This window comes from Mytilus galloprovincialis, chromosome 13 (genome assembly GCF_965363235.1).
Source record: "Mytilus galloprovincialis chromosome 13, xbMytGall1.hap1.1, whole genome shotgun sequence".
In the NCBI taxonomy this organism is placed as follows: Eukaryota; Metazoa; Mollusca; class Bivalvia; order Mytilida; family Mytilidae; genus Mytilus; species Mytilus galloprovincialis.
In genome coordinates, this window is record NC_134850.1 from 24,556,108 (window position 1) to 24,573,061 (window position 16,954).

Here is a 16,954-nt window from a genome sequence, read left to right on the forward strand (position 1 = left end):
TGATTATGATAATTCCATATTTAAGAAAAGCATATATCTCACCTGCAAACTGCCGTAGGGAAATTTGGACATTCACTTAGAAGGCATGGGTCTATAAAGCACTGTACCGACTTCTCCAAACATGTATCCTTGTTATTATTAGAACAATTTACTGAAACTTAAATTTTAATAAGTTTTAAAAGATGTATCAAATACATGTAAGGGTTAAAATGAAATGAAGTATAAACAAATTAACGCACCTTTTATAGCTGACAATACGGTAGGAGGTTTTCTCATTGTTTATGGTCGTACGATTGCCTATAAATGCTTACTCCCACTAAGTTTGGGTACTTGTTTATCATTGGCATTTGATCTCCTTTTTCACATCAAGTATACTTTGTCATTTAAGAAATGACTGTAATATTTTTTCTGTGTATGAAGAAATAACATAAAACATTTTTATGTTATTTCGAATAGACAGAAAAAAATATTACAGTCATTTCTTATAATTTAATTCTAAATTCCATTTTAAACCGTTGAAAACCATGAAAAAACGTTGAAGACGTCACGGTCACATAACTAAATTATGTCTATAGGCTCATAACTAAATAACGTCAGCCAATCATAAGACGCGTTACATCCAAAGTTAAATTATATCAAAATGTTTGTTTTTAATCTGCAAGTCAGTGTAATTTGATTTTAGGAAGTCAGTATAAGAAAAATACCCATCAAAGATGCCGAGATTATAAATAAAACATGTAATTTCTTATTTTGAGAATCGTTCTAATAATAATAGTCAAACCCGCCCCCTTCAGATCTCAAAAATTAAATTAAATTAAAGGTTAACTACAATTTAAAGTATTTCAAATTCGTTTCATGTATTCGTACACTAGATGTAACACGATTGGTTTGCAATTTGTAGCTCGTGTCTTTTTTTGCGTCTTAAATTAAGGCATTTTCAAGAACAACTTATACATGTTAAATTGTGCTGTCATCAGAGTGGATGATGAACTTAATGTCTAGTTAAATATCAAATCTAATTAAACAAGATCGTACAACAAAGAATGTGCATCTCGCAAAAATATCGTAATAGCATACATGTAACTATACACTTTCATTATTTTTATAAAAACTAATAAACTATATTTCCTATATATTTACCTAAAATTGTAAGAAACAAACAAATTCCTGCCTTCCACATGTTGGATTGACTTAGTTCTGTGACCTATAACTTCAACTGATTCTGTGCTTTATCAAAATTCCAACGGTTACAATTAACAGATAAAGGTACTATGCGTGCGTAAATGTAACTCTGTCGAATTATATCTATATTGATACTTGTTGTAATATATGTCTTATATATAATGAACTACACTTAGGATTAAAACCTCAAAACAGTGCGCCAGCCCATTAAAAACGGAAAAATAATATACAATTATGGCCCGTTGAAAAGGTGAATATCCAAAATTGTCAACACGAGAAGGTTATTTCATTGAGGGTGCAGCTATAATCCTGGTACTTTTGATAACTATTGGTACAGGCATGTTATAATGTAGAAAATGGTGGATTGAATCTAGTTTTATAGCTAGCTAAAGCTCTTGCCTGTATGATAGTGAAATACTGGCATACAACACATATAAAAGATCAATTAAAGTTGAAATTTGATTTGCAAAGGAGTAGTGATATCAAATTGTTAAACTCTTCTGTTAAGACATTATTCAAATCTTCTTGGCATATCAAGGTAGAATACAGAAAAAATCATTCATGTATGCCTATTTACTATCATTATGATAGATTGTTTTGTATGTTCAAATAACGAGCAGTTCTTATTTGGTTTTAAATTTGTCTTGTAAAACTGTACATCATTTATACATCAAGAAATTTTAACGACTTCATACGTGCATTATAATGAAGTTCATTTGCAAAGTTGTTATTCGTTCTTAACTGTGCGATCTGGAAGACTAGGTCAAAATATCCCCCTTTACAGAGTTGACTATCAGGTTTACTTTTCTGGTAAATACTTGTTTTAATTGCTTCTATCCTTTTAAAGGATTACTAATGCAAGGCAAAATCGATTTTCGAGGTTTATTTCATAAAATGTACATAAAGGCACACTGTCTAGTCAAAAGTATGGGATTTTACGAAATTGGAATTAATCAATCAACCCATATTTCCATCAATTTTCCGCTGATAAGAACCATTCAGCCTCAATCACACACATGTCTTAAGGACATACTAGTAATTTAAAAGAGCCAATACACGTAGCACGAAATGCTCCTTTTAGTATAGAATTACAATTCCAAGCACTTGAATATAAAACATATTGCAGCGAAAGACCGAATACAACACTAGTTCACGAATTGTCTGGGTTGAATTCATATCAATGAACATTTTATTTTTCTCGATTTCACCTAAAACTCTCAATTTATAATATAAACAAAAACAATACAAGTTTACAATTCATTTACAGGAAATTAAGAATTGATTGGATTTTACTGTTAACGTTCAAAACAAAGCAAAAATATGCATCCCCCATGTCCGCACTAAACTACATGTATATAATATTATTAACAGTTGCGTTGTGTTTAAAACAAAAAAGAGCAGAATATACCAAACAAACTGCCAGAGGGAGATTCCAAGTCAAAAGTCAAAACCTAATTGACAACAACATGCCTTAAATAGAAAAATGACAGAAGTCCTTAGGTTAATGGGCCTTACACATATGGCTGATTATGATATATTGGTTTTACTCACTGTGACAGGTCCAACAATGAGCTGTTATTGTTAATTTATGTGTCATTTCGTTCTTTTTTGTTCACAATTTGTAACAGTAAACCACTATAGGTCAAAGTATATGGTCTTCCGCGCAGAGCCTTGGCTCATTAGAAACTACAAGCTATAAAGGGCCCCAAAACTAAAACTGGTCAAAAACAATTCAATCAGAATGATTATCATAAACGGAAAAAAACCAGCTTACTTAGAATTCGAATAGTATAGATAAATTTAACAGATAAAATTAATCAAAAATCAAATATACAAGTATAAACAGTCTGTGTGACATAATCTTTTCAAAAGAAATATGGAGAACTTTACAATAGCTAATAACACTGGAGAGTTTGTAAACCGTATTACAGATGCAGACATTGTGATAACTATAACGACTACGGTTTTGTCGATTATAGGGTCAATTTGGCTCATTTTTGTTAACGGTCGTAAATGGATTAGAAATGGACACTTAAAAGAAACAAGGAAGCTTTTGATATACCTTACTATTTCGGATTTTTTCATTGCGATTGGAAATTTTTCGGGGGCAGTAAGATACATCAAATCAGATGACAGCAATAGTTTTAAAGTATTGAAATGTAATTCTGAACGCGATGTAGGATGCATAATTCAAAGTTTTATAACTACGTTGGGATCTTTGTGGTCTTTCTTCTGGACGACAGTAATTGCGTTCCATTTGTTGGTAACTTATGAAGAAGCAATGAAAGTTCCTGAAAAATTGAAGAAGGTCCAGGAAAAAAAGGGTGGATGCATATTCAGAGTACGCTTGCTGTATCATTTTAGCTGGCTTATTCCAGGTAAAGTAGCAAAAACAACAACCACTAGGGGTAGTTAAATTAAATTATCCTATGTCAGTGCTTTACAAAAGACAAAAATATAGACAACATTTAAAGTGTGAAAAATGAATGAACCATTATTATTAAGTTTATTTTCGGTTTCACAATTTTCATGTCACATCAACATCATTTGAACTTTGGTGTATAGTTGTCTGTTGGGCTATTATACATTGTACCACATCTCTTTTTTCAAGCTAATATTACAATGAGATGAATTGCATGCAAGGGGGTGATTGATAATGCATACACAATCTGGACATAAAACTCGAATATAAAACAATATTACAATGATTTCATTTTAAAAGTATATTAAACAAAGATTTACAGGTTATCCGTGGACAAGGAAGTTGTCATACATGTATGTGTCTTATACAATACCCTTTACCCTTGGAGAGGAATCCCAGGTTTCGTTTTACTAATATAATTACTTAGACCTCTGTTCTCTGTTTTAGGGACTGATGATTTTTTTCTTTTTGTCTTACAAGTTCTCTTTTGCTATGGTGTTGTCTTTTGTTTCGTTTGCTTTGGTCGACATTTCATTTTCAATTACCCCTAGTTATCCTTTTTACATTTTATCCAATGAAACAAATATAAACACAACGATAACCTCTAAAATAGATAAAAAGTTTTAAGATAGATCTTAAGATATCCTTTGTCAATAATTTCATTTGTTACGTATGTAGTATACTTCATTGTTCATTGACAACGCTACGGTCGTATATTAATGGAGAACTGATGAAAATGTATTTTATAATTGTTAGGTTCAATCACTACTTAAAATAAGATCTTGGTTTATATTTATCTGTTTTTTTTTCTTCTATAATTTTGTCTAGGTGCTATCTTTTTTATATTTAATTACTAATTGTGGTTGTTTGTACCGACCGATAAGCTCTAGCGCGGTCAATTTTTCTATATCAGTTTTAAGATATCATACTATAGTAATATTTTCTGCTTTTGTTAAGTTTTATTTTAAGAAATGTTATACTATTTTATTACAAACGTTTATTATGGTTTACAACCGACAGATTTAAACTTTAATATTTACCCTGCTTTCAAATGAGTACAATGTATGACAAACATGATGATTTCAAATTACCGATAGTCAACTCCCCGTGGCCATTTGTCAGCCTTACCAATTGCATTCTCATTTCTAAAAACAAGTTACGCTAGGATGAAAGATCTTGTCCTTAGTTATTTTAAGTTATAATCTTGGTCCTACTTTTTCATTTTACTCTCTATTCGATCCTGCCTTTTTAATTAGTTTACCCTGGCTTATTTTACATAAATTGACATCCTTCCATATTTTTATTTTCCAAGTTGTTTATCCTGCTTTTTAAAGTTTAATCATAGGCGCCCCGCCCCTGCCCCCATAAAAATCAAATAGTAGTTTCTAAAATACTGGAATAAACGTCTGAAATGTAACTTACCCGTTTGTGTTTTATCCCAGATTGTGACATCATTAATAAGCTGGGTAGATTCACGGAAAATGCATACATACCAGGATACGTTTATCTTGCCGATACCCCAACCACGCTTGTTTCTTAAGGTGGTACCTAACACTACAGGGAGATAACTCTGTAAAGTTAGCTAAACGTTTTAATTACGTTGTGTTGTAAAAGGAATATTAAGCTTCTCAATGATCAAAATTGATGTTTGTCAAACTGCTATATAACCAGTGTAATTTTTCTGACAAAACGGTTGGTTCAAAATTTTTAATTTTTTTTATATTTTTATTAAAGGTTCAAAGTAAAATATTTTGACAAAATTTTATGAAAATTAAACGAGTCAAATTAATTTTAGTGAAAGTGTTGGGTACCACCTTAAATCACGCGATTCTATCATATCACTTGTTTACCTTGATTTGTTTTCTCAATTGCTAAAACAAGATTTGAATAACGGAAAATTTATAATGCTTGAATTTGTCATTTCTTTTCAGTTATCATTATGAGCATCGCTGCTGGAACAAATGTTCTTGGGTCAGATCTATCTGTTGGCTCTGGAGCTTGGTGCTGGATATCTGCCTGTTTGTCGCCAAATCAAAGAACATTTTGGATGACATTTACAGGAAAAGGATGGGAGATATTGATGTATTTGCTTTGTTGTTTATTTTATTCGTGGCTTAAAATTCGTAAGATGGAAATTCAGAAAAGAAACGACAAAGTAAGTTGTTAATGTCTTTTATAACTTGATAAACAAGTATTCAATACAATGTATATTTATCTTAAGTAAGTTTAAATTTGAATTGATAAACTAAAAATCTGCTATATAATATATATTATGTATGTTGAAGTAATTTTGAAAAATATTGAGTTTTGCTAACATTTGCACACAATTTAGCCTGTAAAAAATAAAATTAATGCTGTTCTCATTGATTTTCTTTGAAGCAGTACGCATGTAGTTTGTGGATACTTCTTTTTAGCAACTCTATCAACATGACAAATATTCTGATTCGATTAACAAAAACAAATCCGTGGCACCGACCAAAACTGAAGGAATGACATCAATTGTAAGGGGAAAATAAAGGATCAGCAGAAACACTGAATTACAACTAAAGCATTGTAAAGCAAACACCAACATACATAGAAACAGACTGTAGATAACAACTGACTTATATGGCAACTGAATGTAGGTGTTGACAATTTCACTTCAATTAGGCTTGAGGTCAAAATATTTAAAAATCCAAAACCTCATGCATATACTTCTACAGCAATTATATTCATAGTTTCTTTTGCAGGCGTTGAAGCTACAAAAACTCACACCATTAACCGACCCACGATATAGAAACAATACAAATATGGATGGCGAAGAACCACCAGACATTAAACACAACTCAAATGAAAATATGAAATATTTGTATATATGGCTTATTGAAATTTGCCTCCGGATTCCAGGGACAATCCGTTACATCATGGCTGCACACAAAAGACATACTGGATACTCATCTGCTTACGACAGCGTCGATGTTTATTTTCTTCATTTTCAGTCTTTTGGTGACAGCGCCCAGGCTTTTTGTACATGGGTGGTATTTTGTGGCCCAAAATTAAAGAAAATGGTTACGTCACGTGTCTGCAGGCATCATCGGAAAGGTGAAGAGAAAAGAATGCTAATCGTACAAAAATATTAGCATTAGTTCATCTTAAGCAGTTTTCTGTCCAACTAGTAGTTAGTTTGGTGCATTTAGAAAGGAAAGACCGTAAACTTTATATCACATTTTGTTTGCATGTTATATATTTTTTTATTTCAACAAGTCGTACATGAAAACATTACTTACATCATTATGACATGTATTACATGTATTACATGTATCATGTTAACACATTACGTTCATCCTTATATGACTCGTATTTGATTTGAACACGTTGTCTTATTGTTCATAATGTTATTTAAATTTCATTGTTTTCTTATTATACTGTTATTGTAGTTGAAAATTTATGAATTAATTATATTATTATATAGCTTCAAATTATGACTGTCAGTTCTAATTGAGATACCACTGAAAAAAACGTGTAAGGATGATCCCTATTGCAATTACAATTTGTTGTAATATTGGTTTTGAAACATCTACCCAAACGAACTAAGATATAAACAGTGCAATGCATCTGTACGATCTTCAACAATTACAAAAAATCGTATTGATTATTGTATAAAGTACAAAACGCGGTATAAATCAATGCAAAGTTATTGATTGACGATGAAGATGTAATGATTTTGACCAAGTGACAAATATCACATATTCATCAGGACTTGGAACATTTTATTGTTCTAGAACTATGAACTTTCTTGTAACATTCATGTATGTTTGGAAATGGGATCCGTTCTTTTCATACAAGACGTCTTCACAAACAGCATACCTAATAAATCCATTTTAGGTAAAACAATAATTAACGCTTTGAAAATTAAGTGCATAATCTGTATCAAGTCACTATAATGTCTTGTATTTATTGCATTATATAACTAGGAGCTTTCTATTTTTTATGCCCCACCTACGATAGTAGATGGGCATTATGTTTTCTGGTCTGTGCCTCCGTTCGTTCGTCCATCTGTTCGTCCGTCTGTGCGTCCGTTCGCTTCAGGGTAAAGTTTTTGGTCGAGGTAGTTTTTGATGAAGCTGAAGTCCAATCAACTTGAAACTTGATACACATGTTCCCCATGATATGATCTTTCTAATTTTAATGCCAAATTATAGTTTTGACCCCAATTTCATGGTTCACTGAACATAGAAAATGATAGTGCAAAGTTCAGGTTAAAGTTTTTGGTCAAGGTAGTTTTTGATGAAGTTAAAGTTACATCAACTTGAAACTTAGTACACATGTTCCCTATGATATGATCTTTCTAATTTTAATTCCAAATTAAAGTTTTGACCCCAATTTCATGGTCCACTGAACATAGAAAATGATAGTGCGAGTGGGGCATCCGTGTACTATGGACACATTCTTGTTTTTTTCATCTAATTTTTCATATGTTGTGTTTTAAGCGATGCTTTAGATTTAGTTGTCTTTTTTTTGATTTTTCCGACTCCACACTACACATTCACATAATATTTTCGAATGTTTTTATTTGAAATACAAGTGTATCTTGATCAACTTGTTTTGTTTTTGTTTTGACAATTACGTTTTCAAGATTTCAATTATTCTGAATTGCACGACATGTGTCATTTTAATTACAGACGTTCACATATGGTAGGTAGTCATTTCGTACATTGACAGTTTTTGCACTACTGCCACTTCGTACCTAAATTTACCATTTCGCACCCAACATTTACTATTGTATACACTTGGTTAACCATTAACAAATACATGTTTATTGTTTCGTATTATATAATTTGGTAATTTGTTGAAATGTTTTTCTAACATCGGTTTTGAGATAATGCAAATAAAAATGTATGATTAAAAAATTAGAGAAACTTTTAAAGTTACGATATCGTTAGGGTACGACAAGGCTATACTTTGCATATATAATTTAGTAAAGATTTTTTGGATTAAATTTAATTTTAATAACACGTACAATGTATCGTCACCTTAATACTACAATTATTGTCTTGTTCTTGATTTTGATATTCCTGTTTCATACAGGACACTCGTCAGTACTATCACGGGTAGTAAGGTCGTCATATCGATGGACACGCAGTTACTGAGAGCTGGTTCAAAGCCAACAAAAAAATAAAATCAAGTAGTAAAGTTTAGATAATCAATCAGTGTCATCCATGGGTTTAAAAACTCCTCAAATAGTGAGATAAATAGATTGTGCAATACAACAATATAAGTATCTACATACTAGTAATGTTGCATATCACCTTAAAGCTGTAACAGTTATCATGTTTTGATTTTAATAACATATCAATGTTTGTACCGTTAAAAGAAAACCATTATCTTAGGATTTTATGTTTAATTGGATAAAAAAAAGGTTATGAACATAAAAGAACGTAAAACGTCCCTTTTGTCAAATCATTTTGTGTAATGCTTCCAGTACTTTCCTTTGTTCCTTTTTTAAAGGTTTATATTTCCTAACTGGTTCACTTTGTAAACGACTGTACTGATTCTTAACATTTTGCTATACGTAAGCGGTGTGTAACTATAAACACCTATTAAGTTATTTTTAATTAGGGTCCATTAACAGTTGCAATTGATTGTTGTCTTTTTCATTTGCTGCCATGACGTTATAGTTTATTTTCGATCTATAAGTTTGAATGCGCCTCTTTAATGAAGAATGGTCAGACAAAGTTGATCCTTCTATTTTATTTGATCTCATTTCTCATATCTTCTTATTTGCATGTATCTGTGAAATTTATAAGAATCTTACGTGAATAATATATAGATGCTAAACAGATGTTTTATAAATATTTATAATCGTGTAGAATATTTCATCGAAAGCCAAAAAATATTAAACACGAACAAAAAGCTTGAGCACTGTCCCCGAAACATTGAAAATGCATTAAATAGATGTCTACATCTTCATAGTGAACTGATCTGTATCCAGTATGCCTTTTTATAGCTGCCATAATAAATCGAACTGTCCCAAAACATCTCAAACACAGTTCAATCAACCATAAATACATGAATCTAATGTCTTCATTTGGTCGATTTGAAGTTGGAATTAACGGTGTCAAACTATCTACTTGTGCATGTTTCTGCAATAAAATAAAAAATGTTTTAACAGGAACTCGTACAAAAAATTATTTGACTAAGTGGTGATATATTTCATTTACTTATGTCAATGAATGAAAAATCCGGAATAATTTTGTCTAATAACTTATAGGTGTTTTTTTCATGGCATAATAAAAAGATAATTATCAATGTTTAATGTATCTAGTCGTATTCATACAACATAACGGGCGGTAAAAAGCATTGTCTGCTTATACATGTTATAAGTTTCGGACTCTTGTATACACGTTCATTTGAAAAATTTTGTTTGCCTTTAATCAATGCATTTTTTTATCGGAGGGTTGACTTCTCTTTTAGCCATTGTCTCTTTTTTCACATACAGAATACGTTTTTGTAATTGCTTGTAAATACATTCTTTTTTATTTTAAATTCTTAATGTTTATTACCCTTTTGGATCTGATCATGGCACACTTTTGTCGAAATTTCAGAAGCATGTAAAATCCAAGGCAGGAAAAATACATCAGTATTTCCCATCCTTTTCCTGAAACAGCCATCCATATGGTTCTTTCATTATCAGACAGGCAAGCAGAAATCCAGCACCATGCACCTGATCCTACAGATTAATCAGATCCAAGAATTCCCTTTGCCATTGCCGTTATAGTGATGGCACCTAGGATATTTAGAGAATCGTTGCAATTATTTTCTTGTATTTTATATTTAGATTTGATTTCTTTTTTTATATTAAAATTATAGCATTCAGATGATGTAATTTCGGATTGTAATAAGTTATCAAGTATTTCAACTTTAGTCATTTATGGGTTTATCCAATTACGAACAGAAATTGCATTTGCCAAAATTTATTACAGATTAGATCTATGCATGCAATAGTGACTAATATTTACAGTCTGCTTTGGAAAAAGTTCAAGACTTCTAATGTCATTTTATCATTTTATAAAATAATATCAATGCTTACCCGGTACGGCCCAGCTTAGTAAATGATACACGAACATTTGAATATCCTTTCTGGCATGTTCCGATTGATTAAAGCTTCCAGATTGATTTTGGTCTGTAGAATTCCACAAAAGATGGAATGCAATAATTGAGGTCCACCAAAAAGAAGACATACTAGACATCGTGGTTAGAAAACTTTGCGCAATACAACCGGAATCATTTTCTTTATGGCATGCTAAAACTTTCTCTGGACTGATGTCGTCACCATACAGAAAACGAATCGCTCCAAATAAGAATCCTATTGCACTAAATATGTCTGCTATAGTTAAATATAACAAAAGTTTCTTTGGTTCAGATATATGTTCTCCCCGTTTATATGTCCGTCCAAGGTTTATAAAAATTATAAGAGCGCCAATAATAGACAGACAGCATGTTGTTATGGTTACTGCAATATCGATATCCGTCACTTTCTTGATATATTCCCCAGTGAAATTGGTATAATTATGAACCATTGTTCTCGTCGGTATATATATCCGTAACAAGTACAGAATTACATTGTACCGGTCATTTGATTTTTAAAAATGTAAACTGCATTTTTACATCTAAAGGAAAAACATAATAATGCAATTCATCATATGCAGACCTTGCAAGTTCATTCAAATAAAGACAAAGTATATCAATTTGTAAATATTGATAACATATGAATGTATTTGATTAATATCTAACACTAGTTTATAATTGCTCACCTAACCCAATCATATCATTTGTAAATATGAGATCATTAGACCTACTGTGTATATCCTCGTAGTTGGTTTATCTATATCATTCAGTGTATATCTGTATTGCGATGATTACACACCTAAACAAAGTGATAACTGTAATGCAGTGCATCATGTATATGCATGCTCCATTATAAACATAATCATAATATACACGTGAAAGAAAACAAATCCAGGGTACGATCTAAAACCGAGCAAAACATATCAACTTGTGAGGTAAACATCGGAAGAACAGAAACACTAAAATACAATGACAACAAACGCCAATACAACATATATGGAAACGAACCATTTGATAACAACTACCACATTCCTAACTTAAAAAAAAAAGGTTGGTTGAACCTAGTTCCACGGCTAGCTAATAAAATTAACGGTACCAATTTTCTTGCACCAGATCCGCATTTCGACAATACATGTCTCTTCAGTGATGCTCGTGGCCAAAATATTTGAAATCCAAAACTTATATAAAAGATGAAGAGCTATAATCCAAAAGGTCCAAAAAGTATAGCCAAATCCGTGAAAGGAATCAGAGCTTTGCATGAGGGAGATACATTCCTTAATTTATAATAATTTCTATCATTTTGTAACAGTAAATTTTAATAACTCAAAAAATCCGTATTTTCATGCCAGTACCGAAGTACTGGCTACTGGGGTGGTGATACCCTCGGAGACCTATAGTCCACCAGCAGAGGCATTGACCCAGTGGAAGTAATAAAATTAACGGTACCAATTTGCTTGCACCAGATAAATCTCATATATACGACAATGTTAAACATATCGTTCAAATGCCAATGTTACTTGACAAGAACAGTACCAATTAATGCAAGAAAAGAGAAATAAATAATAATAATACATTTCGACATGCACTATCCTATTGATTGTTCATCGTCAAACCAAAGATAATGACGAAAGTTTCCCGCAGTCCATCATTGGTTAAGATTGTATGTCTATATCATATCTACATACATATATTGATATAACCGTCTAGTTTTTGTAAGATCCATTTTGAATTTGAGCACTTTATGTAAAAAGCTCCATTCAACGAATTATTAGGTTGATTTCGACGTACCACCAATTGCTTACACTTCTTGTTTCACACATTGACTTCCAACAGGTACACATTCGATACTATGAAGACATAGAGATTGTTCCTGTAGATATATAAAAACAAAATCCGTGTAACTGTAATTTTGAAGCCGCTAGAGTAAAACGAATACCCAAATATCAGGAAAAAATGACGAATCTTACAGTTAACAATGGGAGTAAAACATGTCCGTCGTTTCCTTTTTTTTCTATTTTTGTTGGGTTTTTTTCTCATTTTTGTAATGGTGTGTCTTATGTTGATATTTTTACAATGAGAATTGTTTCTTTCTCAAAATCAAGACACTGATTTATTAAAATACTTACAAATACCATTCAATTATGAAAATGACACATATATTGAACTCTATTTGGGCCCAAGTCGTATGTTTCCTTTCATTTAAAAGTTTAATGAATAGTTATAGTATTTTTGATCAGATTCAAAAATTTGTTTACACATTATTTCGAAAATGTGGAAATGCCGTTTATTTTGAACAAATATGTGTATTTCTTTTATGCTTTTACGTTTTGACTGTGCATTGGTATTTTCTACTTCTCTATCGTGTATTTGGTCAAAATCTTATAATAAATGTGGTTAAAATTAATTAACGTTTGTCGACAAGAAACCATTTCCCATCGTTCTTGTTGTTCACATGAGCATACTCAGTTGTACAAGCGAAAAAATGTTTATATATCGTGAAATTAATTTTTTTTGTAACCACCAGTTTCATCAGAAATGGACATAATAGAAACTGATATCATAAAGAGTCAACATAGATTACAGTCTACTCAGACTAACCGTTTATAATTGCACAAGGTCATGTTTTTCTCTTGACTGTTTATGACGTCTTTACACTTAATCCATTGGATGTTGGATGATTACGGATTGATAATTTAGTCTTAGATTCATGATTTTTTTATTAGTTGTTAGTGGCTTTGAACAAGCTGTCAGTTAACTGCGAATATTCTCAGGTCTGTTCCTAGTGTCTTTTTGTTGTTAAACAAAAGTTCACCTCCAAAAATGCAGCTTCGACTTTTGGAACTTCTAAAACGGTATCTGTTTTCTGAAAAGGGCACATACGTCCATTGAGTATTTCATTATTTTTCACAATGCAGTCAGTTAAAACACATGTGCAAGAAATCCCGCACATACTTACTTAAATAAACAAACGTTAACCTCCAAAAAAGCAGCTTCGAGTTAAAGAATTTCTAAAACAGTATCTGTTTTCTGAAAAGGGCACATACGTCCATTGAGTATTTCATTATTTTTTCACAATGCAGTCAGTTGAAACACACGTGCAAGATCCATTATTGCAATATTATGAAATGATTTATTCAAATAAATCAAATAAAATTTGAAATGATAATTTTTATTTTTTGCGTGACCAATCCTGTCGCATATGTTTAAATAAAAAAATGAGAATATAAAAAGTTCACGAATCTATAATATAAAACTAGGGGGTGGGTTCTTTGGAAAAGCTGTATTTAGTTATAATGTTTCTTTGTTAAACACTACTAGGCCACATACTTTAAATGTCTTGTAAACTAATATGCGTGTTTGATAACTCAAGTCTTACATTTGTAAATTCATCTTGTGCAATATCAATTTTTCTTTATTTAGTCATTCCAACAAGTTCCAGACACAAAATAAGAATGCAGATATACGAAGGGGGCATTGATAAAAATCAAATCAGTAAAAACAAACAATACGAAAAAAAACCGGCAGAAGGAACAAAAATCGACACATTGCGAAACAGGACCATCCCAAAACTTGGGCAGAACTCTAGTGCTTCAGAAAGAAGAACCTTTCTGTTTAAGTAGGAGCACTCGTCGAGTTACTCATTGTTAAAGATTAAGAAAATTTGTTCATAATGCATTGTTCTCTTTCGGTACATGAAAATCGCGCACACATTTCAGAAAAGGAAAATAGTGGCAAAAGATACAAATGGGACGTTCAAACTCAAAAGTCGAAAACAAACTGAAACGTTATGGCCAAACCAGAAAAATAATAAAAAGACAACCAACAGCATACTAAACGCAACATTTAGAACTAACGAATAATAGCTCGACTTCGTCTGTTCGCCCGTCCTGCCGAAAGAAAACTTTCGACAATCATTTTTTGCTTCTAAGAAAGGAACACAGTCTCCACCAAAAACAGGGGGTTATCTTAGGTGCTCCGGAAGTATACATGTACGCAAACCTTGCTCAACATGTGTCACCCGTCGTGTTCCTCGTACAAGCACTAAACCGATTATAATTCTCATTCGGTAGGTCACATTCGGAGAAAAGGAAGACGGGTTAGGGGTTACGGCGATTTGAACAGTTTTTCAATAACGGCCAACAAGCTCTTGATGGGGTCCGTAAATTTTTTAAGTACATTTGAATCTTTGGTTAATAGTTTCGTTGAGAAACAACCACCTATCAAGGAAATCATGAAAGGAAAAACAATCCCTGGAATACCAACTGGGAGATGAATACCCAATATTCATTAACTATAACTTAAATGTTGCTACACAGAAATGGAAAAAAATACAATTAGGAATGTAGGACAAATATTTTTGAAAAGTTTGTTCTCAACTGACCCTCATTGTCAATTTATAGACGTAACTGTGTTCTATTATACCTTTTAAGTTCGTTGTGATAGATGCGTTCAATGTTGTCACCAAATTTTGAATTACTTATCAAAGGGACATCATATATATAACGGTAAATGAAGTAGGATGCTAGCTTCGTTTCATTCTTCGTAAAAAGCTTCTGTATGAAGTCATGAAACTTATAAATTCTGATGAAGAATCAATTGTTATTTCATTGTTATCAGATACATAGATGATGACTTATTGCTATGTTTAAGAATAAATTGATCTATAGGAGTGTTTTTATCCACAAACTTACGTCAGTTAATTAAAACTAATAACAATTGTTATTGTTACCCTGTTTTATAAGATATATCTGTACTGGTACAATACATGACACAACAAGAATGTGTCCATAATACACGGATGCCCTACTTGTACTACCATTTATTATGTTCAGTGGTCCGTGAAATAGGGTTTAAAAATATTATGCATTGAAATAAGAAAGATCATATAATATGGAACATGTGTACTAAGATTTACTAGTTATCAAAGGTACCATGATTATAATTTAGTACGCCAGACGCGCGTTTCGAGTTGATTGGACTTAATTCGTCAAAAACACCTTAAAAAAACTTTAACTTGAAGCGGGACAGACGGACGTTTAAACGGACGGACAGTCGAACGAACGGACGCACAGACCATAAAACATAATGCCCATAAATGGGCCATAACAATGAAACTAAATATCACAGTCCCACTAGGCAACGATCGTACTTCGAGCAGTGAACACAAATTTTGACAACCGTAGAGTGATCGTGCAGATCGAATTAAGGTCGTAGTACGGTCGTGGTAAGATCGCAAGGATCGATGTACCACGATAGCGAAACGCGATTCATGTCGGGGAGACTGCATGACTATCTCACAGCGACTTTACTACGAACTCACTACGACCATCACGTTCTTACCGCGACCCGAACACGCTTCCGCTACGACTATACACGTTTATACCACGCTGTTCAATACCATAGTTCAATTTTAGCACGCCCATGCCGTCCCCATCACGCTGTTATTACGACTCGACTACGTTCATACTACGATCAGCATACTCATTGTAATTGTCATTTAAAATTTATAAAAAGGTCTCCAGCTTTCGTTTGTCTGTATGTAATTATCTCCAATTGATCGACCATGATTGACACATCTGTGTCATCCATACTATTGTTCACTAAAACATATTGATGGACTCGCAATAAGTTGTGATTCAGGTTGGATCGGTCGGTACGACATATATATTCTCGATCATGATTCGTTACACTCAGAACTCCCTCTTCATTAACCTCTACCCTTACCCTTACCGAGATTTTGGTTGAATGACTGCGTTGTTACCGAGAAACTCTACGTATCAATGAGAAATAGAAGGAATGATACAGTATTTATATGGAACACGATGTTGACGTTATTGCCGGGAGAAAAACATTTCCTCCCACGTTTCAAACACTTTATTCAACGACAATATAGAGTATTAATAATTCAAGTTGTATTTCCGTAACGTATCCTTATGTATATCAAAATAGATTGATGAATTAAAATAGCGTAAGAGAGAAACAAATGTTTTAAACATGTTTAATTAATATGTGTTTCCATGTATCAAACACTTTAAAATTCGTGCCCAATTATCATATATGGGCCATAGAATGAAACTTAAATAAACTACACATACATGTCTCAACTTGAACGGGTTGCTAGTTTATGATATACAATGTAATACAACCGACCAAAACGAATTTAATCTAATAAAAACGTAACATTTATTTACTTAACATGCTTAAGCTTGGATTGAATTAATCATATCGCAGACTTTTGAATAC

At 32.2% G+C, this 16,954-nt stretch overlaps 1 protein-coding gene and 1 long non-coding RNA gene across 2 annotated transcripts; one reads left to right on the forward strand and one right to left on the reverse strand.

Annotated features, from left to right (window-relative positions):
• The first annotated feature begins 3,021 nt into the window (after positions 1-3,021).
• On the forward strand, positions 3,022-6,886 carry LOC143055915 (G-protein coupled receptor 157-like). The gene is made up of 3 exons (XM_076228965.1): positions 3,022-3,560; positions 5,536-5,759; positions 6,334-6,886. The coding sequence occupies exons 1-3, from the start codon at positions 3,059-3,061 to the stop codon at positions 6,721-6,723; spliced, it is 1,116 nt and encodes a 371-aa protein (XP_076085080.1). The 5' UTR covers positions 3,022-3,058; the 3' UTR covers positions 6,724-6,886.
• Positions 6,887-9,542: 2,656 nt separating this feature from the next.
• LOC143056881 (uncharacterized) lies at positions 9,543-10,836 on the reverse strand. The gene is made up of 3 exons (XR_012972554.1): positions 10,674-10,836; positions 10,147-10,370; positions 9,543-9,726 (listed from the first exon to the last, which is right to left on the reverse strand). It is a non-coding gene; the product is annotated as an uncharacterized LOC143056881 (long non-coding RNA).
• Between the last annotated feature and the right edge of the window lie 6,118 nt (positions 10,837-16,954).

Bases quoted from the DNA above. Each gene is read 5' to 3' on its own strand.
- LOC143055915 (XM_076228965.1), top strand. From the start codon at position 3,059: ATGGAGAACTTTACAATAGCTAATAACACTGGAGAGTTTGTAAACCGT. The intron at 3,561-5,535 runs GTAAAGTAGCAA...ATTTCTTTTCAG, and splicing joins TTTTAGCTGGCTTATTCCAG to TTATCATTATGAGCATCGCT. The intron at 5,760-6,333 runs GTAAGTTGTTAA...TTTCTTTTGCAG, and splicing joins TTCAGAAAAGAAACGACAAA to GCGTTGAAGCTACAAAAACT.